Source organism: Crassostrea angulata, chromosome 2 (assembly GCF_025612915.1).
Source record: "Crassostrea angulata isolate pt1a10 chromosome 2, ASM2561291v2, whole genome shotgun sequence".
In the NCBI taxonomy this organism is placed as follows: Eukaryota; Metazoa; Mollusca; class Bivalvia; order Ostreida; family Ostreidae; genus Magallana; species Magallana angulata.
In genome coordinates this window covers 5,091,275-5,118,486 of record NC_069112.1, presented here as the reverse complement: position 1 = coordinate 5,118,486, position 27,212 = coordinate 5,091,275, and the positions used below count along the sequence as shown (strand labels likewise).

At 33.4% G+C, this 27,212-nt stretch overlaps 3 protein-coding genes across 3 annotated transcripts; all 3 read right to left on the bottom strand.

The window, feature by feature from the left end:
• Positions 1–202: 202 nt before the first annotated feature.
• LOC128172026 (uncharacterized) lies at positions 203–2,550 on the bottom strand. Its single transcript, XM_052837792.1, has 2 exons — positions 2,010–2,550; positions 203–838 (listed from the first exon to the last, which is right to left on the bottom strand). Exons 1-2 carry the CDS (start codon positions 2,169–2,171, stop codon positions 203–205), a joined length of 798 nt encoding a protein of 265 aa, XP_052693752.1. The 5' UTR covers positions 2,172–2,550.
• Positions 2,551–7,782: 5,232 nt separating this feature from the next.
• Positions 7,783–16,590, bottom strand: LOC128172024 (uncharacterized). Its single transcript, XM_052837791.1, has 5 exons — positions 15,639–16,590; positions 14,725–15,347; positions 13,645–13,881; positions 10,183–12,195; positions 7,783–9,822 (listed from the first exon to the last, which is right to left on the bottom strand). The coding sequence occupies exons 1-5, from the start codon at positions 16,451–16,453 to the stop codon at positions 9,284–9,286; spliced, it is 4,227 nt and encodes a 1,408-aa protein (XP_052693751.1). The 5' UTR covers positions 16,454–16,590; the 3' UTR covers positions 7,783–9,283.
• A 985-nt stretch (positions 16,591–17,575) lies between these two features.
• Positions 17,576–26,704, bottom strand: LOC128172023 (uncharacterized). The gene is made up of 10 exons (XM_052837790.1): positions 26,605–26,704; positions 25,999–26,088; positions 25,351–25,440; positions 24,871–24,948; positions 24,423–24,485; positions 24,086–24,151; positions 22,063–23,853; positions 21,799–21,879; positions 21,304–21,333; positions 17,576–17,604 (listed from the first exon to the last, which is right to left on the bottom strand). Exons 1-10 carry the CDS (start codon positions 26,687–26,689, stop codon positions 17,576–17,578), a joined length of 2,403 nt encoding a protein of 800 aa, XP_052693750.1. The 5' UTR covers positions 26,690–26,704.
• Between the last annotated feature and the right edge of the window lie 508 nt (positions 26,705–27,212).

Here is a 27,212-nt window from a genome sequence, read left to right as displayed (position 1 = left end):
CATAGCCCATGTACAAGTTATCTACTTAAATTCAACTAGACCATCTATTTAAAACAAGACAACAACACATCAGTTCATGAATTGGCAATAAAAGGTGACATCAATATGCATGTTATCTGTCACATTGCTTCTTTAAATCCAAAGATCCAAAGTTTTAATGGTGATAATTTAGTGACGGTAATGCAAGGACAATGACAGGAAGTCACGCAATGTTAATTATTTTCAGAACTGTTGGTTCATTTGTGGCTACTTCCACTGTGATGTTTGGATTGGACAAGAGATGATTTTCGATTTTGTCTGCTTCAGAGAAACTTTTAAGGATGCTGTTTGCCTTAATGACGGAATCGTTGATTGTAAATCTCTCCTTACCACAAAGAATTTGGCATTTTATTGAGTTTTGAATGTTGGCCGTTTTCTGCTTCATGCCACATTTGGTACATTTCACAAAAGTAGCTGCTGTATTAAAGGATCCGATGCTCTTGTGACATGCAATACACACATGGGTGTTGACACAACTCACAGAATCAATGATTAGTTGTTTCTGATTTGTTGACACTTCTGTTGGTGTGTAGAGACATTTTCCAATGTCGTCAATCTTCTCTACAACAGTGTCTGGACTAGTTGTCAAACTTTTGCCCTCAAATGATCGGACCGAGACATTCGTTATGGAGTAGGAGTCACCAACCTTGATTTGCTGTATTTCTTCACCCCAAATTGTAAGAGGAATGCTTCCAGAAATATCTGAGACAATTAATTTACACTTGTTCAATTCTGTTCCTGACTTGAGAACTTGGGCATCTGCTTCTCCTTTTTCAAAAACCTTTACTTTGACACAAGTCTGAAATATAAAAATATTTATAGGTAAATATTTACATCCACTGTATTGATTTCTTTTTTTAATTTCTTAAGAAAAGCCATATCCATTAATGAGTGCATGAACAACACTGAGCAATCCACATGTGTCTTTTTCTTGAACAATGGCTGTTCCATCAGTTCTACATACAATATGGCATATTCATCTTAAAAACAATATTTAGTAAACAAATTTAATTTTACTTTGACTGTTCTTTAATTGTAAATTTAAAGTTTAATTCAATTGTAAATACAGCAAAACTCGGTTATAACGAAGTCACTAGGACCTAAGAAATTACTTTGTTATATCTGTAATTAGTTATAACCGTTTAAGAAATTCATTAAATTTACATAGCTGGGGATCCAAGGTGACTTTGCTATATATGTGAATTTGCATTATCGGTGTTTGTACTAAACTTGTTTTACTGTTTAAACAATAAATTACTTTCTTTGTTTGTTAATATGAGGAATTGACGCAGCAATTATAGAAAAATATTGATGTATTTTATCTACAATGGCTGCAACATTAATTCCTGTACTAACAACCAAAGAAAGTATTTTATTATCTAAATTACAACACTAAACTACACTGAGTGGCCAAATGTATTGCAAGAAACATGGGTGACGTCATCATGTTGAACTCGGTTCAAATTTGTTTTCAATGTTGACGCATAAAGAAATAGATTTGAAATATAAAATTCCAGATGTGAATTAGTTGCTGTATTATTTATTTGCTGGACTGTTTAAGTTTTAACTTGAGCCAACGATTTCTGGTGTGTTGTGAACGTAAAGTAATATTGAAGAAAACAAGAGAATTGTCAACTGAATTGGTGTGAGTTTTGTTAAAATTTGAACATAAGGGATGTGTAGAAGACAACCCTGAAGTGTTAGGCACGAGTGACAGATGAAAGGGGTGATTGGGGAATGATGGCCCTGAGAACTGTCCAAAAGGAAAGTAATACCCCCTGCTGGGTTTTCCAGAGGCCAGATAGACGACAGTAGACGGACAAGCTGATTCCTATATACTCCCCAGACTTCGTTTAAGTGGGGTATGATTAACTGTATACTCTGGAGACATTATTTGTAAAACTAATATGTTTCATTTATTCCACAAATTTTTTTCTTGATTTTTAATTGAGCTAACATTCGATTTTTACCTTCTGGAAAGCATTGAGGTTTTCCTCTACTTCTTTTATGGTTCTATATTTAGTATGCTCTGGCAACTGGAACTCGAAGTCCAAGTTTCTTGCAGGGGTCATATTTGAGCGGTGGTTATATTTGACATCAAATTTTCCACTTGTTTTCAGACTGGGTGACATTTGTACATTGTGAAGTGTCACTGGTGTTCTGAAATGTAACCAAAAAAGAGTTTTACAAACAGTACAATAACTACAATTAGGTACACATTTAACAAGGCCAAGTCTAAATATTTCTACTGTAAGAGATTTTAATAATAATACTGGAGAAATTTATGTTGTTTTGTGAATTAAAAGTCTATTTTAATGAATATTATTTACTGGTATTTTCTTAACAAAGTTTCAGTGCAAATTCAAAATACCATAATAAATTTTCTTTGTTTACCCTAGATGTCAGGTTAACAGATGGTTCAATACTGAACAATAAGAATTTTAAGACTTAATATAAAAAGTGGCACTATTGACTTCTTGTATTGCACCATGCAAACAAAATAATAGTTTTCTGAATATGTACACCAACATAAGTTGTAATTGCACACTGGTAGTCAAAGAAATAATAAAATTTAAAATGACCGCAAATGGCAAATGCATTAATCACAATGGTAAAATAAGGTATCGAACAGTATTTTTAATATATATTTGCATTTTATGTAAAAAAAAAATGTTGTTTATGGAAAATCTCCCCCTTAGCCAAGTTGGTAAGGGGGATATTCTCCCACATAGCAGCTTTGAAAGGTTAACAGGTATGTTAATTTAAGTTGTGATGTTGACATACACACATATGGACATATGATTGCTCCGTTATACTTTTAGATCGATTTATGTCTGGGATAAATAAATTTTGGAAGTTCAAGTAAGACATATTATTGTCATATTTATAAAATAACCGTTTACTGACAATTTGAGCCGAAATCTGTATGGTAGTGAATCGCTGCAAATTGCACCATTACACCCCTGCGAATGTGTTCGGAATGTTTTCTTTATCGTTGCTAAGTATGTAATAAATCCAGAGGTGCTTGAATGAAAGTTCACGAGACTTCATTGATATTTTTTCAGTTCCTGTGAAATTTCGAGCGGAAGTACAAGTGTTCGGATAATATTCTGAAAATATGTAAGTACTGGTTGATTTTCATATCATATCCTAGTTTGATTTATGTTAAAACGGGAAAAGCTTTCAAGATGTATGTCTTATTTCAGCATCTAGCAGTTATTTATTTTAAACGATAATATTCAGAACAGAGTTATCGTTCGTGTTCAACTGCGTGTAGAGTGGTTGAAAATAGAAACATTGGGTTGCTTAATAAAATCATAGCCATGTTTGATGCCTGTGGTGTGCAATACCATGTTTTAAAAAAAGTAATGGGTGTCCGTTTCAACTTTTGTATTAAAACTTAGTATATTGAGCCATTTTCAAGGAACATTCTGCATAAAATGGTATAGTTTGTTTCACTATTGATGTTATTACTAGGTCAGGCGCGCATTGAAAATTAATCCTCAGGAGAGATCTTTTTTAGGCATGTTAGTTGCAACAGCAGACAAAAACTAATTTTTGTATAGTCACATTTATTTCTAGAACACATTCTATTCATCAGTTAATGAAGATTAAGTTTAAAATCGATAAATCTCTAGATTTTATATTTGACTACAAGAACCTACTATAGTAGATCTGCTGTGAAATAGACTTTATACACGAGGTACGATTTTTACTGCGAAACTGAAAGGGTCAAATAAAACCACGTGGTCTAACATTTTAATGACAATAACATTCGCAGGGGTGCATTATGTAGATGCAAAGAGCTGTAGCCTTTCCCCAAAAGCGGGGCTACATTTTAGATTGCAAGTTACCTTCAACTGTTCAAGATGGCGTACAAGGAAGATAACTAGGAGAACATTCGTCATAAGAATTCAGAAAACTAGGTACTTGGAATTACAATGAAAAAAAATCTATACATTCAACTGACGCTATTGAAAAAAGCAATTACTTACTTGTTTTTTGACATTTCTAGCATTTGTTGATGTGCGGAGGCACTGAAGGAGACGGCATTGGTGTATTCATCCTTTCGTTGTATTGTCATATTAAAATATCTGCTCCCGTTTGCCGAAAGTTTTACTGGGGACACGCAGTGGATAAATCCAGTCACCATGGTTTCAGGGTCTGATGGTGGCGGATTTTCATCCATCTTTCTTTTTTTCTCTGAAGATGTCATCTTAGCTTCTTGGCTCACTGTTTACTCGCGTGGAGATGACGTTATGCTATTTCGAAGTTTTCGGGCTTTTTTATTCAAGTATACAAAGAAGTCCGAGATTTTTTCCCGCTAAAATTCTTCACTCCCGCCAAAAAATTGAGTGTGACTAAAATGGGAGCGAAACCCGGGCCGGGCCGGGATTTTCGAAACTGATAGTCGGGTTTTGTTGATTTCTTGAAAAATACTCATTTATTCTACACGAAATTAGCAGGAATACTTTATTACAACATGTATTGTCTTCGCTTAAATTTTTATTATCACAGAATGAGTTTTTCAATATAAATTGCATGAGGTCAATGTTTTTTCTTGTTATCAGTTATTGGAAGTCTACGAGTCGCTTCAAGTATATAAAAATGGTACACGTAGATATTTCTAAAAAAGCTTACCGTCTTTAGCAACAATCTTTTAATCACTGTAAACTATTTATTCCTATCACACAGTATCATACCGTTTTATTCTTGAAAATTTCTTGGATTTGTATTTCTAAATAAGCTTTTTGCAGGTATTAGCCCTACTATGGTTGTAGCTCGGCCTTCTCCGTAAATTTCGAGATTATTCGACAAGCCTCCGTTATCTTTTTCTTACAGCATTTCAACCAATGAAATAATATTAAAAGAAAAGTTCATAATGCAAGAGAGAAAATGATAGGCCGAAGACTGTAATCGGGAAATGGGAAATAGAAATTATAGAATACAGCAGGATTAACATTATATAAATAGTGCCTGTTTGGGAGGGTAACAGTTGAAATTGACACCCCGAGAAAACCATTGTCAACCGACGCGAAGCGGAGAGTTGACAATGGTTTTCGAGGGGTGTCAATTTCAACTGTTATCCTCCCAAACAGGCACTATTTATTTTGTTATACTGAATGTCTTTTTTAAAATTTTTAAGAAAATTTTACTGCTTTTATATAGGAATAACGTGAATTCTAGAGCGAACCGTACGCGCATAATTTTCGCGCATGTAACATTTTTTAATGTTACCCGTTGCCAAGGGCGTTGCTAACGCTGAGGGTAATAGTAAATATTATAAACTGCGTCTTAACCAATCAGATTTTAGTATTTAACATGAAAGTATAACAATAAAAATTAGCTTTAAGTTCATATTTAAAAAATACTTAAAAGAATACAATATCGAAAATACACCATTCTTTAACCACAGGCACCTGACATTACTTATTTTTCTTTTAATAATAAAATATACCCATACTTAGTATATATTGTAACGTCAGGTACCTGTGGATTTAACTTATGGTTGGTACCTATTTAGTGCTGAATAGATAGAGTTACCTCCCGTTGGCCGCCACATACTAGAGGTCGACTCGGTGAGTTTTCGTCTTTGTCTTAGCAAGTTTAATTAAGAAAATATATTAGAAATATTTGGTTGAAAATCTTTAATATGTTGACAGTGCGACCGTTTTGGCGAGCGCAGATATAAGTTTGTTATAATTAATATTGGGCTTGTCAGAGTGGACGTGACATTTATGATTTGGTGTGTCTAGACCTTGACGTCACATGACGTTGTACGTTACATTTTAAAAAAAGGCCCAGGGGCCATATCGGTCACCTGAGTGGAAGACATTTACTTGCAAGAATTATGCCTGTAGATGTTAGAATAAGGACTTCCTCTTTTTATTCATTTTCTTTAAGTGGGCTTGATCTAAGCATAATATTGCCAAGAATGGCTTTCTTTCCAGCCAGTGCTTTTGAAATGCCTACCTCATTATCAATTTAGGCATAAAGAGGTCAATCCCAGTATTTCTGCAGAATATAGCACTTGTACTGTCAACTCTGAAGTGTAATATTATGCTAATATTGAACAATAATATTTCTCTCCTTTTTTTTGGGGGGGTGTAACATTTGCTTAGCTTAGTTATAATAAAAACAGAAAATGTGAATAAGATTTTACTTTTATTTCTTTACAAAATTCAACAGATTTGGTGAAAATTTATCAGACAATTAGTACATGTAGATAATATAATAAAAACTAAGAAGTGTTATTTACTAACAATGAACTATCTAAATTGTATATGACTTAAACAGACATATATGTACACGTACAGTATCAAATATGCAATATTGCAACAATTTTGTGACAGAAATGCAAAACTTCTTGACAATAACATTACATGTAAACATAGATGCTAGATAATGATAAAATTGAAATTAACCAAATTCACAAGACTCATAACATGAAAGGAGATGCACATTAAAAAGTTTTTGAAGAGTTTTTGCCCTTGATGAAAAGTAGAAAATTGTTATTTTGTTAAAATTTCTGCGGTAAAAAAAATCATTTATTTCATATTTTAATGAAGAGGGTGTTTATGCATATTTCCAACCAAGAGATTTGTTTGGAATTCAAATCATATTTTACAATTTCTTAAAAAATGATGCACTGCCCATAGACTTCAATGCAAAATTCAATGTGAAATTATTCGGCAATAATCAAAATTTTGTAAAGTCCTTTGGTTCTGACTTTGAATATCAAATAATATTTTTAAAGAATTTTTATTAGGTAACATTTAATTGGAGTACCTGCAGGAATCAGATTACCTAAACTTGATGGTAATATACCAAAATGGATTGATTAAGATCTTTCTGTAATCAATAATTTTGATTTTAAAGACCAGTCATGAGAAATTCTAGTGATCCACCTTTTTTCCTCTCTTTTATAGGAAAAATTGTAATGTTAAAAAGAGGTAGGTTTACCTCCCTTTACGGGCTGTCCATTGACCCCCTCTTTTGATACTTACCTGCCTATAAGTGTTTAATATATAGTCGATTCTCATTAGAGAATAATATAATGGTGGTCACATATTAAATATCTCAATGCTGGAGAATATTAAATATCAATTAATATGGAGTTATCTGAAATCAGCAATATACTAGTAACTTAGAATGAGTTGTAGGTATCTCTCTGAGTAAGCAGGTTGCATTCCTATTCTACACAGGTAACTAGAGATAGTAAAGGAAAATGTTTAAAGGAATTTTGGAATGTTTTGAAATACAAAAATACAATAAACTTAAACATATAAGTTCATATATACAATGGACATTATTTCAAAAAATTTAAAATGATTTAAATGATATATATAAAAAAAATCTCTAACTGAGCTGCATGTGCTTTCAAAATTCATGTATCAAATTCTAATTCAGCTACAAGAAGAAACAAGTGACTTAAACAAAAATCAATAAGTATGCTGGATGGTCATGATCAGTAATCTAATTTCTGGGAGCTCTGCATGAATAAAATCATAGATAATGGCTTTAAATATAGTGTGTGAACTTTTGCAAGTACATGTATTTCATTTTCAGGTGCATCTATAGGTTAATTTGTTGACCACACAGCCTGTTTAAAGCCTAAGCAATTGTAATATCTACAATACTGCATTAGGTTGATTACAAAGTAATTACATAAAGACTTGAATTTCATGTATGATAAGAATATTAACACTGAAATTGTTATTATATTTGCTCTGGAAAAAAATATGAATTCATATACACTGTAAAAGTTTATACTCTCATGTACTCCAGTATTGTTCTTGAGGGACTAAATGTCACAAGACACAGTAACATTAATAAATTTACAATTTTTCTATACAGCAATTATTTCATAAAGGTAATATTCGGTGAATTTACTTCATAAAACTATAGAATACAGTGTTGAACATATATCAAAGATACCAATTACTTGATGCAAGTGTATATTTCTAGTATAACTCTAATCATTATTTACCAGAAGTCATTAATTTCTTGAAATTAAACTTTGTAAACAATTAATGTAATCTCAAAAAATTTCATGTATATTCAAAATACCAAGTTCATGATATTCATGTATCATGAAAGAAAAGAATATAAATAGCAAGGGTAAAACTAACTGACAAACATCAATACAGTATACTCATAATTTATAAATTTTAATTAACATATAATACAATGATCATCATTTTTTGGACATGAATAATTGTCATTGATGGCACATGAATTTTCCGTAACATACAATATTCAATTATTTTGTACATTTATTAATTGTCTGTTGAAAATTAATAAAAAGTCATAATGAAGGTTTCTTGTTTAGTACAATTGTTTTGTGATCATTAATGAGTTGCTTGCAATTTTTTAAGCTATTCCATGCATGCACATAAAAAAAGTTTAAGGTCAGACAACACGTACCTCGAGAATCTTTTTTCTATCTCCTCGTAATAAAGAGTACGTTCCAATAAAAAATATTAATTTTATAATTACTTTAAAAATGTTCAAAATTTACTTGGATTTGTTTACGTGTCTAGATGGTCAAGTTGTTAGAACCGTGGCCGCACACTAGCAGAAGTGTATAGGTTCTAGAGGTTGCGAGTTCAAAACCTCGTTGTGGCGGAGATATAATTCTTATATAGTGAAATTTGCTGTGGTGTACATGCATTTATTTTTATATCAGCAATTCAAGTGTATTTTCAAGGAGATTATATAGGAAATTGCATACTCTAGTAATTTGCAGAAATGCCTGGTAAGGTACCCTAATTTTTTGCAAGAAAGCTTGTCAAAGTAGTAGTAAACCATTAACAAATTGACGGAAAAAGTTATCTAACACTGAGGAACGTGTCGTCTCACCTTTAAGTATACATATGCCTAATAAGAAACAAGATTTTACATCAAGTAATTGGTGCCTATCAGATACTGTATACAGGGAAATATTCGCCCCATTTTATTTTCCCGCGTCATCCATCTTAGAGGTAGACAAATATAAAATGGGGTAAATTAAAAGAACATGGTATGATTTCTTCAATAAAACTGCAACTGGGGAGAATTTTAAATGTTGCAAAATTATGTGAAAGGATGAAAATAATTAACACAGCTAGGGCGAATATAACCCTGTATACAGTAATCAATGTACCAAATGTCACTAAGTGACACTGGCACATTGGTAGGTGGGAGAGGGGACAAGATGACTTATCTCTCCCAAATAAATACTCGTGCGTCCCTTATATCAGATTCATAAAGTATATGTACAGTAAATCATTTTATGGTCTGACCAATATGCCTCAATCACATCAGTTTCACAATGAGGAAAGTTTGTGAAAATCAAATCAAGTTGTGAACCCGACTCGTGAGTTACCTTTTTTACCAATTGTGTGCATTTTAAATTCAAGTTCATAAAGTTCAGAAATTCTCTGTGACCTGTAAACAAATCAAAATTGAAATCTCCAAGAATTATCAATTTCTTCTTTGTGTCTACAAAAGGTTTTAAATGCAACATAACTTCACGTTCAAATTCTTTAAAAGAACATGCAGGGAACTTGTATAAAACAATTATCTGCACTTCTCCAAGGTCTCTGAAATGTATTAAAGCTATGATGAATTCAAGCAAAGTGTTGCTGAATTTTGAGATACATGTCATCAAATGGTCTTCTTTAACGTATAATGCTGTTCCATGATGAGGACGATAGCTGTCACTTCTCTTTTCATGATTAAACAGAGTCAAGTAACCTTCCATCATAAAATTCTGTTCATCATTGATGGTTAATCTTGTTTCTGAAAAACCAATAACATCTGATGCTAAAACATTGGGTTCATTTTTAATTTCATTGAAATGTTTGTGAAGAGATCTTGCATTATTAAACATAATTTTTAGTTTGTTCTGCTCTGTTTTGTACAATGGAAGATAACACAGTTTTAGAAGTGCTTCCTTCCTCATTCTTTCCATTTCTTCTACAACTTTTTCATCAACAGTTAATGCTTGTTCATTGAAATTTAGAATATGCAACTTTTCAACAGATCTAACTCTACTAAGAGCTACATAATGAATGTGGGGTGTTTTCCTTATCCTTGATTGAGACAAATCTACTACAATTTCATCAACAGTGCAGCCCTGAGCCTTATGAATTGTCTTACCAGCAGCTGGTCTTAAAGGAAACTGTATTCTTTGATATGTAGTTGAATTGAAAACAAAAGATCGCTGACAGTCAAATATTGGTGTCCAATCATCCATAACATCATCATGGAAAAGATGTCTGTATTTCTGTCGAGCAATTCTTCCTACTGCAGAATCTAAAAACTTCACCCACACAATACTTGGCCTTGATACACCAGGTAATCTGTTTTCAACAAGAAATACAGTACATGATGAACCATTTGTCAAGCCATCAGTAACATCAATATTAACCGTAATGTCATATATCATTCCAATGGCTAGAGTTAGTCTTGTCATGAGATTTGCAGTTTTGCTTACATCATCTTGATATTGCAATGATCTGAGTAGTCGGTCTTTCACAGACTTACTGTGGTCTTGGAGGACACTGTCAACAGCTATAACAATAACTTTTTCACCAGGAAGTTGCTCTATAAGTTTATTGTTATATTCATCTACTTTTGCATTCATTGTGAAAAGATGGGGAGCATTGTGTGGATAATTTTGACTATTTTCAGCAATGATGCGCCTGTGAATTATATCCAAGTCCGCAGAAGTCATCTCATTGTGACGAAGACGGTTCAAAAGCTGTGCAAATTCTAAATCATCTTTTTGTCGCATTACTTCATCTAATTCAAATAAGGTGAAGTTTTGTTTCCAAAGATTACATGCAAGTGCTTGGGCATTTTGTTTTAAATCTTGAAAAATCCAGCCATCCATGATTGGTTTAAGTTGAAAGAAATCTCCGACAGCAATAATACTAATGTCTCCAAACGGCCTCTTCAAACCAGTAAGAAGCTGAAGTCTGTTATTTATAAATTCCAACTTTGCGTTGCCAACCATTGAAATTTCATCTATGATGACTACTGACAAATTTCTATACTTAGTTCTAAATGTGTTGAGTTCATCACAATGCATGTTTTGCTGCCTTTGGTTAATTTTCTGGTGAAATGCAGAAGCAATTGTTTGACCACCAATGTTAAATGCAGCTTTACCAGTGTATGCACAAAGAAGAATTCGTATATCATCTGGATTCTCACCCTCCTTAGCACATAAATACCGATGTAAAGCTTGATAAAGTGCTCTGATTAACACTGACTTTCCAACTCCTGCACCTCCTGACAGATATGCATGAATAGGTTCCTGTTTAGACTTGATCCATTGCATAACATGATTGAAGAATTCCCGTTGCTTCAAATTTAAACTGGCTACAAGCTTTAAATACTGATCATCAGGTAATCTAACAGAACTCTGCTCATTCAGTTGTCTTGTTGATGGAATTCCAACATCACTTCCTATGTCATACTCTCTCTGTTCAATTGGCCTTTCTGGATTAAAGTGAACAAATGTTTCAGAGTTAACAGTTCCTTCATATTCATCATCTGCATCAGTATGTTGAGCACCAGGAGCTAATTCATCATATGCTTCTGTCAAATCATCCTGCGCCATCTGTTCTGCCTGCTCAAGCATATCAGCATTATGTTCATACTGTTTGATTTTCTTAGCCAAGAAAATTTTTTTCTGGTTAAATGATTGCTCAAAGCTCTGATGTCCACACAGAAGATCAGAAGTTTCATTTCGCCATGGAGTGAACAGCATTAATTTTTCTCTATAGTAATTTTCTGGGTTTGTCTTTAAGCTATAGCGCACATATCGTATAACTCTTGGTGTTTTTCTGCGCTTAATTTTAATTCCATTTCTCAACACAACTAATGTGCTGTCGTCTTTAAATTCACCCTCAGTATCAGATCCACTATCTTCATTTTCTGACTGGTGTCTCTCATCATCATTTGTTTCCATTTCAGACAGGTCAGTTATACTTTCCTTTGGGAAAACTACATCTAACTGTGACACATAGTCAGCTAAACACCAGTTTTCAAGTTGTTTTGGACGTTTTGCATATCTTTTGACTATGTTACTGCATTCTATGTCTGTGGAATTAGCATTCAACTTTTCGAGTTCTGAATCAGGTTTGACAAGTATTACACGGTCATCAACTGGAGATGTGTTTATAAACATTACATCTCTTGATGCTTTTGTAAGGGGCATTTGCAAAACTAGATATGCTGCTTCTTGTGCTCCAACTTCAACACTGTTAAGAAATTGATTTCCAATATGTCTAACTTGTCTCTTAATGTCAAGTTTGCCATCTCTTGCTTCTTTTGCAGCTCTACTCAACAGATCACTCATGCCCCTTTGGGATTTACTTATGTATGAGACAATGTACATTGCACAAGCATATGGATCCAAAACATACTGAATATCGATGTTTGCTGCCCATGCATGAAGAAGAGTACTGTTGTAAGCATTCACTCTCAAGTCACAGGGTTTACGTTTTAAAAATACCTTGGGTGTTCTCAAAGAACTTCTGATGCATTTTATATAATCATCTTCAGATAGTTGTAGTACATTTTGCAAAAAGTCTTGGAAAGTGCAGCTGATGTCACATCCATTTTTAAAGTCATTCACTTTGTCTTGCATAGTCTTATACATTTTCTTGTATTTCTCAATGTCACTGTCCAAAGGTTCCAATATCATAGTAGCTTGGAGTGGTGGAAGTGGAAATCCAAATCTGCAAACAGCCTTTCCTTTTTTTTTGCATGTTTGTGAGTGTTTATGAACTTGCAATTCTATCAAATTGTCTTCTGTATTCCTTTCACACTTCAAGTAGCTGTCAACAAATGCAACAATTTCCTTGTTATCATTTTCTAAGTATTTTGGAGCATTTTCAATCCAAACAATCATGTGAACATGTGGTGATCCCCTTTGCTGAAATTCAACTCTATAGAAAAAGTCCTGTATCTTGCCAATAGGATGATGATCACTCTTAAGTACAGTATTTAAAAAAGTCCGAAAACGATGATCAAAATATCTTGTACATGTAATTGGGTCTTTCTGAACCAACTTTGACTTTTCAGTCCATGTCATGCTCTGAATTTCAGAATCTGTGTACTGTTTGCCATCGTTTAAAACTCCTAGTGCTCTGATCAGATCATTCCAACGTGTATCTGCAGCAGAAAAGGACATAAACCAAGTTGGTAGACCAAGCTGTCGTATCATTGCAAAAACATCTTTCTTTCTTGTTTCAAGATAAGGAGGAGAATTTCTCAATTGTTTGAAAACATAAAATCCCTCATTGTGTCTAACAATGTCACTGATTTGATCAGGATTTCTTATTTCATTTGCAGTAAAGGTTTTCCCCTTTGTTTTGCACTTCCTAAGGGCTAAATTGCATTTGTCTGTTACCTGTTTTAGTTGAATCTTTTTCAATTTGAAAAACAAATTTGGTACCGACTGTGCAGCACGTCTATCAGCACTTCGTAATTCCCACTTGGCAATATCAGCATATGAAACAGGTACTTGACGCTGATCGTTTGCTACTCTTCCTTCACCACAAAATATTGTTGGAAATGACAAATACTCGGCCATTTGATCTTGATACAAACTGATTGGACGCTGTCCTTCTCCTGGAGCAAACGTGAAGATCTGATTCATGTCAAATGAGTCACTGTCTAATAGAGTATCACGATTTCCATCCTTACCACTATCAACTTCACAGAATTCATCAGAGTCTGATCCATCTGATTGGTCATGCATTGCTGAATCTTCATTGGTGTGACCCTCTATAAACTGTCTCATTAATTCGCTTGCAGAATTGGTGACCTCATGGAACCAGTTGTCATCTATGTTTATGTTTGAATTCTTATAATATTCACTGTTTTTCATTAACCAATGTAAAGCAATCAGAACCTTTGTAGGTCGGATATTTTCATGACAATAAGAGTGCTGAAAAGATAGTTTTCTTTTTAACTTCACAGGTATTGTAATATTTTCATCAAGTCTCCTGGGAAGACTATTGATTGTTGGTTGAATGTCAACTGGCACATTTACAACATTTCCTTTTACAGAATATTGTCCTCCTCTTGGTAATTCTCTTATCTGCATGAAGGGAATTCTTAAGGATACAAGTCTTTCTTCCAATGGTAACAGATTCAATTCACTTGGTTTTTGATTCCATATCATTCCATTTGCAATAGAGAGTTTTGGAGTTCGACTTTCTTTTAAACTTGAATTGCATGTGTTGCATATCCATTCCTGCTCGTTTACAGACTTTGTATTAGTAAAATACTTCCTTTTGATTTCAGCATCCAACAAAATATTATCTACATTTGAAACACTTTCATGAAACCATGTCTGTTGGCAACATGTGCATACAAACACAGGACCCAATCTTACATTGTTGTGAAAATTCTCAACACACTCAATTGCATCAACTCCAAATTTACTTTTTCTGTATCTTTGTTTTTCAGTTTCAATATAGTCCAAATTCCCCCGTGAGTGTGCTTTTGATTGTTTTGCAGCAATATTTTCTGATGATCTATAGTGTTCATTTTTTCTCTTTTCTTTCATCTTCAATCTCTCTTTTTCTAACTGGTTAGAACTTTGTCTCATTTCTTTTTTCTTCTTTAAATCTCTTATTTGCTCATCATGCCTATATTCTTCTTCTTGCCTTTTAATTCTCTTACTGTCCCTTTCCTTGTCTTTAAACTCTGTATTTTGTCGTTTGTTTCTCATACGGTCTCTTTCATTGTCTTTAAACTCTGGATTTTGTCTCTTGCTTCTTTTACTTTCCCTTTCCTTGATTTTAAACTCGGGATCCTGTCTCTTGCTTCTTTTACTGTCCCTTTCCTTTACTTTAAACTCTGCATGTTGTCGTTTGTTTCTCATATGGTCTCTTTCGTTGTCTTTAAACTCTGGATCTTGTCTCTTGCTTCTTTTATTGTACCTTTCCTTGACTTTAAACTCTGGATCTTGTCTCTTGTTTCTCATACTGTTCCTCTCTTTTCCTTTAAACTCTGCATCTTGTCGTTTGTTTCTCATACGGTCTCTTTCGTTGTCTTTAAACTCTGGATCTTGTCTCTTGCTTCTTTTATTGTCCCTTTCCTTGACTTTAAACTCGGGATCCTGTCTCTTGTTTCTCATACTGTCCCTTTCCTTGCTTTTAATCTCTGGATCTTGTCTCTTGTTTCTCATATATTGTCTCATGTAATCCTTTTTATCTTTCTTTATTGCTGTTGTTTTTAAGTGACCAGTATTGGTGCCATCAGATTGTTTGTTTGTGAGAGCAGTTGTTGTTAACTGATCTAATCTATAATATTGATGTGTACTTTGATTATTACTAGGAAAGCTATGAATAAGTGTACGGAAAGCGACAGGCATCACTTCAAATTCAGTTGCAAATTCAATGTGCATACTTTCATACATTGCATACAGAAATCCTAATAAATCATCTAAGCAGCAACTGTGTCTCATCAGAGACTTTCCATCACATTGAGACAAACCATTTTCCCCATGAGAATGTGAGTCAAAAAAATAAAAATCATTGTCTGAATCTTTGTACAGTGCTGAACATATTGAGCCAATCATTATTAATACGTACCTAGATAATCCCAATGCTTGTTGCAGACATTCATGTAGAGTTTGAATTTGATTTCTCTTATCATCTGTAACTAATAAGCCAAACAATGTATCAAACTTATCAACCATGTGGTGATTTTCACCAGAATCAATATGAATTGGTAATTCATCAAACATCAGTAATCTACTTTTAAGTTTTCCAGCACTCTGAAGATTCTTCACAACCGTGTTGTACAAATTATCTCCCTTGAGCAGAGTCTGATCTAAAAAGGAACTAGTAAATGAAAAATGTTCATATGAATTTGCCAACATCATAAGTGAATTGCATGTACACTGATTACCTCTTGAAAATGATGAAAACCTCATGCTTCCCTGATGGAAAGATCCAAACACCACATTATCTGAATTCTGATGCATACAATTACCTTGCAGTGCATGTGTTGTTTCATTTGGTATATTGTTCATTACAAACGGAGTAATATTCTGAGTTGTAATCTGAGAGATATTCTGAGTAAGCAACTGAGAGGAATTCTGAGTAATCATTTGAGGCAACTTTTGAGCCAGAGGCAACATTTGAGGCATAGTTTGAGCCAGAGGCAACATTTGAGGCATAGTTTGAGGCATAGTGGTCTCAGGGAGAGCCGCAGAGACCACTGTCACAGGGGTGGTAGAGACCACCCCTGCCGGTACAGATGTCATAGGTGTTAGGACGTGGCCTACACCCAGAGGCACAGACAGTTGGACGTGGCCAACATCTGTGGGGTACTTGTCACCCACATCTGCCTTACATGGGTTCTTTTTTGCAGCAGCTTTCTTCCAGCTCTTCTTCCTAGGCATTCTGTGATCTACAAAAAATATAACAATGTCATAATCTATACTAAATAATAAGGATCAGCATAGCTTTCACTTGATACTAACACACTTTCTAAAAATAATAATGCTGTCATCACTGACACTTTCAGATTAGAGAGCAGTTGTTGGGAACTACAATGCAGATACTATTAAAAATATATTCTTATTTTAAGTTTGTAGCACAAATCAAATTTAGGAAAGCAGAAAGTTGAAAAAAATTAAACCCTGAAAGTAAATTCAAAATTACAGGCAACACATATGACAACATTCATTTAAAGAGGTCACTTGTGTGGTACAGAGCGTCTGCTCTAGAGACACAAACTAAGGAGTTTATCCTTAGTTCGCAGATTCGAATCCCACTGTGGGATGTGGAGACTGGTCCTTTAGACAAGACCATAACAACAGAGGTCCTGTGTCTCTGAAAGTGCTGGCATAAAAAAGGTCCCTCACTGCTCAATGGCCCTGAGTGCCGAGTATAGGACAAAATTTGTAGATCTCCACCTGCAAGTACTGGTGTTTCATATGAGCGAGAAATTCAGAGGGTTGTTAAATAACATACAATCAATCATTTTAAGAAAGACGCAAGTTACATGCAATTTGTATATCATTTTCACACAAGACTTACCTTGAACATGTGTCACACATTTCCAGAAATTATATGTACCGTATAAATGTATACGACATTTACTGGCATAGCTTTTGTGCAATAATCCAAATTACATATCTAACCACTGTGGTATTTCATAAAATTTTATAGATTGTTTTTATCATGTTTATAAAGGACTGTGTGTACATTGGTATTGTGCTTAACCTGCAGTCAAAATTATAAAAGCAGCCCTTTAAGCCATTTTAAGTTTTTCTATGTTATGCCACCACATGCATCTTTATTTTTTCATAACTCGTATGAGAAATTACAAAGTCAGTATTCTTAAAATTTGGCTATTTTGGTCAAAACCTTTTAATTCTGCCATTTCCTCTAAATATTCCTCTAACATGTGTTATATTTTGGTAGCATTTAATACCTTGAAATTTCTTTTAAATAAAAGATTAAGAACGCTCTCTACACTGCACACTAAAGAGTTCTGATTCTAAGCTATTTTCCTGCAGTTAGAGTGATCTGTCCTTAGATCTAAACCCTAAAAAATAGAAATTTGCAATATATTACTCAATTTGTAACTAATTCAAGTATTCTTAACATTTTAAAAGGCCATGATAAATTGACTGAACCTGTTATTCACATGTATTCTCTCTATTGAAGTAATTAACAGTGATTTCTTTTCACTGATACTGTGTTGTCTTTGAACATTTTTCCTGGGAGAAATGCCACACACCATACAGTTAAAGTTAGATAAATAAGCTCAATATTAACTCCTTGAGAGCGCTAGCAATTAGACAAAGTTCAACAAAGAAACTAGGTCCCATATGGGTCACAATTAAAGCTAAGAAACATATAAGGAACTTGTTAAATGCTAAGAAAACCATTTTATGAATACTTTAACTCTGTCAAAAATGATCACCTCTTCTTGGTTAAGAATGGTTGAAACATATCAAGGCCCTGAATGAACACTAAATTTTCAATTAAATCTTATACCGCCAGGATTGAATATGGGGTCAGACTAATAACAGGAAATGGGACTATACTGCAAGCCAGTGCCAGGTTTTACTATACAAAAGAAAACATTTTTAGTCTAGACAATCTGTTATTGTAATTATAGCGTGCGCAGCAAAGGTCTCAAATCAAGCTTAATAGACTAACGTGTAAGAACAGAGGAATTTGGAATGAAATCTGTACATTTGTCAAGCAAATTTTGTTGCGACAGCTTCCCAGAATTCCTTTGCTACCCAATACCCTTTGTGCCAATAAATAATAACATAAGGCATAAAAGACTTTCACTGTCTTTCAGTATGTAGAAATCTTAAAAAGAAACAAAAAATAACTCTGCAATGTCTTTCGACAAAAATTGCACTAGGTCTATTAGTTTCAACTAGACGCTCCGCTGTTTACGTTAACCCTGACGATCTCTCATGTGACATAATAATCTAGATGTCTCATGCAACTTACGTTTGAAGTGGCAGATCAACATTTCAGGTGTATTTTTTAAGGTACAACTGCACTCGCCCAAATGGTCACACCATAAAACATATTAATGAAAAATACAAGTCTTAATATTTCTGGATACCATAACTACTTTTAAACCTTGTAATCCCAAGAAATAAATACATGTTAATGTAGTTATTCTAATGAAAGATGGGACTAATATCAGTACTATACCCATTGAATGCAATTTTTTAAAAATATTAATTCCCATTCTGTTTCAATATATCTGATCATGATATATTGTTTAAGTTTAAAGTTAACTAAATATTATTTCCAACTTTCAATTACTAAAAGAAAAATTAATAAACATTTATGAATAAGTTTAACTTTTCTGTGTTTATTTTATTTGAATTAAAAATTTCGATTATAATTCATTACTAATCAATTATGCCCAGCCGAATATTACTGATATAATTGATTCTAATTTTTTCTGATTTCCCATCACTAGAACTTAAATCAGACTGCTAATTATATAAACCACATTATTATTATTCTAGTTTTATATAGCACCTTATCTAATTATGTAATTACCCTAAAGTACTTTACATGTAAAAAATAAGTACAATATAAAACAAAGAACAAGTGCAATATAAAATGCAGAATGGTAAAATCATATGGCATGAAAATAACACCTTCCTATTAATTTATTTTTAAATAAAAAAATGCCCATAACACAATATTTTAATAATAAACTGCATGTAAATCTATAGTCTTTTTATTCTACTTTTGTCCTTTTTTTTTATCATTTTACACACACTACTAAGCTTTATTTTCGCCAATTGTCAGAAACCTGTGTAGGCGATATTCCTCATCTCCGCGATTGACACAAAATCACAATTTATATAGTTTCCTTTCTGCAAACTTCAGTAAATACTTTGTACTGCTACTTTTACTAACAATAAGTTATGCTTTATAAACATGTTCTGACGACAGGTGTACCTATATGCAAAAGTTGTCCCTGTAGACGACTTTCATATTTACAAAAGTTTTTTCCCTTTGTGGCGACTATCCAGGGTCAACTGGCGTAAGGCACTGTTTTCCCTCTATAACCTTACCAACTTTATAGGTCAGTATCTTAGTAATTAAATCTGTATGAGAATATGTTCATAATTTACATATTACCCCATACTCTGGCAATACAGGTACAGATCGAAATTGTCCGATAACGTTTGAAGATTAAAAATATTATCAAGTAACTTACAAAGGACAGAGACAGTGGGAAAAGGAGCGTTACGCTGACAACGGGAGATAACTCTTCGGCATGTAAAATTCGTCTATTTTTATATTGTGCGATGACAAACTATTACGCTTCCTTATACTAAGTATATTTTAAAAATAGATCATCTTCTCAATCTTCTTTAACACTTAAAAAATATAGCAGTATCTAAATGGACTTGTTTTTCTCCGTGTGACTTTTCTCCGAGAGACTTCAACTGCGCAGTATGATCGCGCCTACACACTGCATAATAACAAATTAATGCTGCATTAACAAATATACGCAAGGTTGTAATTATTTAGCTAAATCCTTAACTATTCAAACCTTACAGAATGAAAACAACAATAGCGATGAATACTTTTGTTTAAGATCCGTGTAAACACAAAACTACAGTTACTTCTTCACCGTCCACATATTGACTGAAGTGGGTTAGCCTCGTTTTCATTTATTTCGTACACCGCGCCCGATCGAAAAAAAAAATAACAACGGTAAACCTAATCTGTTGATATCATCACCACAATATCGGCCACAAACCAGACAGAATTGAATGCGCACTACATAAAGTTCCTTGCATATAAATGTAACTAATCACAGCTCTGTTGTTTATGGGATCTGGAGAAGATTTTTAAAGTTTAAAGGTTTTCTGGTGTATTCTTATGTAAAATTTACTCATCCATTACAGCCCCACCCTTGCCCCAGGGGTCATGATTTGAACAAACTTGAATCTACACCACATGAGGCTACTTCACTATGAGTTTCATCTTTCCTGGCTAAGTGGTTCTTGAGAAGAAGATTTTTAAAATACACCATTACTTTTTCACTAATTCCTAATTATCTCCCCTTGAAAGAGGGCATGGCTCTTCATTTGAACAAACCTGAATCCCCTTCACCTAAGGATACTTTATGGTAAGTTTGGTTGAAATTGGCCATGTGGTTCTTGAGAAGAAGATGAAAATGTGAAAAGTTAACAACGACAACGACGACAACGACGACAACGACAGACAACGGACAAATTGTGATCAGAAAAGCTCACTTGAGCCTTTGGCTCAGGTGAGCTAAAAAAGAAACAATGAAAGAAAGCACAAAGATAATACCTGATTTTGGTTTCTTTTTTACAGGCCCTTGGGAACCTTAATTTAAAAAAAACCTACATTAATTTCTTAATTATGCTTCATTGAATTAAATTAAGGAAAAGGAACAAGATATCTATGTACCAATGTCTACTAGCAATGTCCCTACTGTGAATAATCAAAATAAGAATAATCAACATTTAACAGGAAGCTGATATCTGGTTTGTTCAAAAATGAATATCACACCACATGACATACATTTACAAAGATGGTGTTAAAATTTCAAGCATTTGCGATTGATAGTTGCTAAGAAATCTGTGGCCATTTTTTCTCTCAAATATCTCACTATAAATAGTCTTCATAAACATGTAACACAAAGTGACAATAGTAGAACAGTATACCCCACCTCCATCAGAGCAGAGATATAAATATACTTTTATCATACACATACCTGGTTCCTGTTCTGCAGACATAGGGGAAACTGGAAAAATTAAAGGAATTGAACAAGTCAGATCATATGCAATAATGCTAAAATAATAACTGTTTTTAACTTCTGTCTCTTTAATATTAATTAAATATTATGAGAAGGGATTAAATGATTGTAATATGATAATGCATTCAAGTCAGAAACTGCAGAATGAATGAATTATTACTCACTTATAGGATATTTTGATTGTAATAGAATTCATAGTTAACAAGTTCAATATTTTTTAAAAGGAAATTCAAGGTGATGTATTAGGCTCTAGCAAAAATAACATGCAGAATCCAGATTTGTATTTTTTATCCTACTCATTGCCTTCAAATAACTAAAAATGCTTGACCAACTTCAATATCATGCATGTATACAGCATGTACACATGATTTATGTTGCCTATAGGTTTAACTTCTGATGAAATCATAACAAAGATATTTTGAAATTTTACACTATTTTGTGTAACCAATTTACCAATATCCACTGCTTCAATGTATTCTTCATCATCATCCAAGTCTTCTGTTTCCTCTTCATCACTCTCACTGTCTACTGCTTCTGTTTAAAGAAATTAATGTATCATAATAATATACATGTAGTTTTATTGTGTTATCGTAATAAAGTAAATAAATAAATATCGTAATAATCATGCATTTTTAATAACCTTGATTTAAAACCTATTTTTTTAAATTTATTAATTGATTAATACATGTATACTATATCTAGTTTACTGGCATTTACCTTTGTCATCAAGTTGTATTTCATCAAAATCTTTCCCCTTGAATTTGGATATGGATCCATTGTTTAGGCTATGTAGTATCTTTGACACTTTGGCAATCTGCATTGTATCCTCTGGTAATCTATAAAACTGTCGATGGACCCTTATGTCGTGCCCCTGAAAAGTGGCCAAGATATCCTGCGATGTCTCATTTAGGTTGAGTATTTGCGCAAGAGTTGCAAGTTGTTTCCTAAGTTTGGTAGAGGTAATAGCAGTAGGATTATCTACACCTGCCTCCTTTGCAAACCTCCTTAGGCAGTCACTTCCTCTGTATGGAAATTTGGAATCTCCCGGTTTTGAAAACAAACAGTCTCCAGAAACTTTTGCCTTTTCTCTCTGCTGAATAAGGATCTTGATATTCTTCTTCATCTCATCCGTTAGCAAAACGGCCACTTTTCTCCCCCTTTTCCCCTTTATTTCAACTCGAGTATGAGTATTGCACAATTTCTTCTCAAATTCATTTAGTGTGCTTAGTACTACTTCATCAGGTTTTCCACTTCCATTTTCAGCATCAGAAAATTCTTGCAGCTTGATACGTTCAGCCTCCCCACTTCTACGTCGGTTGAATAAAATCAGTTGCGCTAAGCACAACTGTGCCATTTTTGCATATAATGACATGTCAAACTGTACTAAGATCTTTTCACAAACTGTCTCCACCTCTTTGGCCAGGTAATTATTCAGTTTGACAACATCTTTAACAACTGGAAGGAGAAGAGGTTTGTTGTATTTCTTTTCACTTAAGGAGGTTAATGCATGTCCCGATATGTCATTGGTCCATTCTGTTTCGTATAAAGTAAGAAATCGGTCTGCTTCTTCAATCTTTGCTCTGTCATTTTCTTTGATACCGTCAGACCGCATATAACGGGCGCACTTTTGTAGACTATGCCCAATCTTCAGAGCCAAGGATGGACTGGTATAGGTATGAGATTCCTCATCAAATCCAGCTATAGTACGCACATTCTGAATTAAAATATCCCAGTTTTTGCTCAAAAGAGCCTCATCTAAACACTGTATATCTTTTGATAATTTGCATGCAAATAGAAGTCTACCAACTTCTCTTAATTTTTGAGATATGTATTGAGTTTTGTGTGGCTCGTGGCCATGTTTTTCAAACAGTCTCCGACCATAATCTAGAATTCTAGGATCTGATTGAATTATCACTTTAACTTCATCATCTCTCATGGTAAGTAGTACTTTTTTGAAAAGCCCATCTTGACATTTTCTGATTGGAAGTAAAAGGCGACCTTTCTGTACAGGATTTTGGCTTTTCTTTTCAGATAAACAGTATTTACTGTGTTTCCACATGTCAGTTTTCTTATAAAAGGCCTTGCAATTCTCACATGGAATAAGGTCTTTGATCTCACATTTTGTAGAACGTTTCTTTGGAATCATTATGCCAGCTCCTTTTTCCAGAACAGATATGTTATGAGCAAAGTCTCCTTTATTCACAAGTTCCTCCCACATTTTTCTCCTTTCTTTGCTTTTTTTGGGGAAAACTAAAATCTTGGCTACTGCAACTTCTGTTTTATGTGCAAGCTCAAGGTGTCTTGCAATGTTTGCAATCATCTTCTCACAAAAGAAGCAGGCATGCAGCTTGTTTTTTAAGTTTCCATTCGAATTTTTAGGAACACCTTGAAAAGAAATGCCCTTATCTGTCTTTCCAGAGAGCATGGGATATTTTTCACTTTCAATGCTACCACAACTTTCTTCACTATCAGATACTATTTCTCTTCTAGGATCAATAGTAGGACATTCTGAAAAAACAAGATTTAATTTATTGTCCAAAAAGGGATAAAGTAAATAAATGAGGGCTGTTCTTTTATTGTTAAAGGATTTGACAATATATAGTTTAATGCAAAGACATAAATGCTACTTGATATTTATAATTGTATCATTTAAAAGCTATTTCATACACAATAGTTTTTAAGAGCCCATATGAACAGATGAAAAACTTTAATATTACATGTATAGATGAAAATCAATTACTTTCTAATCCAATGTCACTGCAAGATAATTCCCCCAAACTGTCAGGATGAAGATCATCTTGGTTTTCTAGAGTTAAAATATGTAATAAAATATTATACAGGTATAATTTTGATTGGGATTGTTTATCTTAAAATTTAGTGTAAATTGTTCATGCATTTATATTAAACATCTTATTATAACCCAAAGTTGATTTTTACTTACAAAAATAAATTTAAGTGTTAAACAATAGAAACTATTAATTATACATATTACATGAATACTTTTGAAGATAATGATACATTGACAAATTGAATTCTCTTTAATTGCTGATTACAGCATTAAAAAGGACATACTATACCTTCAAAAAGAGAGTCAGAATCATTGTCAGAGCTATGGTCTGGCTCATAATCAGGGTCTTTCACTGACAAGAAAATAGGATAAAATTCATTTAAAGCTACATTTACTGTGTATTCAATAGTATTTTTAAAATTTTGGAAACCGTACAAAATTTGTCCATTTGATACGCCAATTAAAAGATACCTTTTTGAGTGTGACAAGTGTGACTTATTAATGTTGCATTTGGTCAAAATGAATACGGAAACCAATGAAAATTTTCAATGCATAGTTATGAAGAACAAATGTTTACATCTGTGTGGAAAAGGATGTCATTTACTGAAAGTGAGACAAATGGTCAGCAAATTAGAGAGAGAGAGAGAGAGAGAGAGAGAGAGAGAGAGAGAGAGAGAGAGAGAGAGAGATCTGATACATTTGAGATGGTGTGAATAAATATTAATCTTTATTCTCACCAGAATTATCATCATCATCATCACTAAGTCTATCATTTCCAGCATTCAACAGACCTTGGCCTTGCTTTGGCACTGTTCCTGAAAGTAAACAAAAACATAATTATAAAATTTTCTCTCAAACATCAGCTAGAAAATAAGATATATTGCAAGAAAGAGAGGTAGATAGAGAAAGAGAACAATAAATTCAGTTCTCTAAAGTTTAATTAATGATGACACTTAACCTGAATGTCACTACATGCGTGCAAAACTGAGAGAGAGAGAGAGAGAGAGAGAGAGAGAGAGAGAGAGAGAGCAATATCAATGAAGAGAGGGAGAAAGATAAATTATTATTCTTCATATTAATTTATTTTTTCTTTACACATTCAACCTGAATGTCACTACATGTGTGCAAAACTAATATAAGAGAGAGAGAGAGAGAGAGAGAGAGAGAGAGAGAGAGAGAGTAAATACATGTAAATTATAATCAATATTTATTCTCACCAGAAAGAGCATCCTCATCTGTGTCATCATCATCACTAAGTCTATCATTTCCAGCATGCAATCGACCTTTGCCTTGCTTTAACATTGTTCCTAAAAGTAAACACAAACATTTATAACATATTTACTGGAATGGACATATTCTCAAAAATCAGCTACAAAATGAGGGATATAGCAACAGAGAGAAAGGTAGAGGTAGAGAAAGGAGGAGAGATTTCAAAAATATTTTTGATGATGTTTGATAAATAAAACAAAATTAATCTTTAACTATGCATCAACTGATATCATTAAGAGTGAGAGAACAGAGAAAAAGACAGAGAGAAAGAGAACAAAAACTTCAGTTCTCTTAAATTTAAATTAACCATAACACTTAACCTGAATGTCACTACATGTTTTAAACACTGAGAGAGAGAGAGAGAGAGAGAGAGAGAGAGAGAGAGAGAGAGAGAGAGAGAGAGAGAGAGAGAGAGAGTAATGAAAAAAATAAGGACATAATGAAAGAGAAATATGAATCAATTTTCTTATTTATACACTTTCAATCTGAATGTCACTACATGTATGTAACACTTATATAGATGAGAAAAAAAGAGATTTCAGATGGTGTTGAGTAAATACATGTACATGTAAATTATAATCACTATTTAATCTCACCAGAAAGAGCATCCTCATCTATGTCATCATCATCACTAAGTCTATCATTTCCAGCATGCAATCGACCTTTGCCTTGCTTTGGCATTGTTCCTAAAAGTAAACACAAACATTTATAACATATTTACTGGAATGGACATATTCTCAAAAATCAGCTACAAAATGAGGGATATAGCAACAGAGAGAAAGGTAGAGGTAGAGAAAGGAAGAGAGATTTCAAAAATATTTTTGATGATGTTTGATAAATAAAACAAAATTAACCTTTAACTATGCATCAACTGATATCATTAAGAGTGAGAGAACAGAGAGAAAGACAGAGAGAAAGAGAACAAAAACTTCAGTTCTCTTAAATTTTATTTAACGATGACACTTAACCTGAATGTCACTACATGTTTTAAACACTGAGAGAGAGCGAGTAATGAAAAAAATGGAGACATAATGAGAGAGAAAGATAAATCAATATTCATTATTTATACACTTTCAACCTGAATGTCACTACATGTATGTAACACTTATATAGATGAGAGAGAGAGAGAGAGAGAGAGAGAGATTGAGATTTGAGATGGTGTTGAGTAAATACATGTAAATTATAATTAATATTTTCCTCACCAGAAAGAGCATCCTCATCTATGTCATCATCATCACTAAGTCTATCATTTCCAGCATGCAATCGACCTTTGCCTTGCTTTGGCATTGTTCCTAAAAGTAAACACAAACATTTATAACATATTTACTGGAATGGACATATTCTCAAAAATCAGCTACAAAATGAGGGATATAGCAACAGAGAGAAAGGTAGAGGTAGAGAAAGGAAGAGATATTTCAAAAATATTTTTGATGATGTTTGATAAATAAAACAAAATTAACCTTTAACTATGCATCAACTGATATCATTAAGAGTGAGAGAACAGAGAGAAAGACAGAGAGAAAGAGAACAAAAACTTCAGTTCTCTTAAATTTTATTTAACGATGACACTTAACCTGAATGTCACTACATGTTTTAAACACTGAGAGAGAGCGAGTAATGAAACAAGAGGCCCATGGGCCACATCGCTCACCTGAGGAACAATAAGTATGATAAAATCAGCTTAATGGAGTCATAATACAAACTATCTGGACAACGTACAATAATACATGTAGATCCTGTATAAATAAAATCCATTTTCCCCTGGATATTCTTATGTTTACAATCATTAGTCCCTTTTCTAACAAGATGA

Coding starts and splice junctions, on each gene's coding strand:
- LOC128172026 (XM_052837792.1), bottom strand. CDS start 2,171: ATGTCACCCAGTCTGAAAACAAGTGGAAAATTTGATGTCAAATATAAC. Junction 839..2,009: donor ACCTCAATGCTTTCCAGAAG/GTAAAAATCGAA, acceptor TTTATATTTCAG/ACTTGTGTCAAAGTAAAGGT.
- LOC128172024 (XM_052837791.1), bottom strand. CDS start 16,453: ATGCCTAGGAAGAAGAGCTGGAAGAAAGCTGCTGCAAAAAAGAACCCA. Junction 13,882..14,724: donor TAAAGACAAGGAAAGGGACA/GTAAGAGAATTA, acceptor ACATAAACATAG/ATGACAACTGGTTCCATGAG. Junction 12,196..13,644: donor AGAAGGACAGCGTCCAATCA/GTTTGTATCAAG, acceptor ACACATCTCCAG/TTGATGACCGTGTAATACTT.
- LOC128172023 (XM_052837790.1), bottom strand. CDS start 26,689: ATGCCAAAGCAAGGCAAAGGTCGATTGCATGCTGGAAATGATAGACTT. Junction 25,441..25,998: donor AGATGAGGATGCTCTTTCTG/GTGAGATTAAAT, acceptor GTTTACTTTTAG/GAACAATGTTAAAGCAAGGC. Junction 23,854..24,085: donor CAGTGACATTGGATTAGAAA/GTAATTGATTTT, acceptor TTGTTTTTTCAG/AATGTCCTACTATTGATCCT.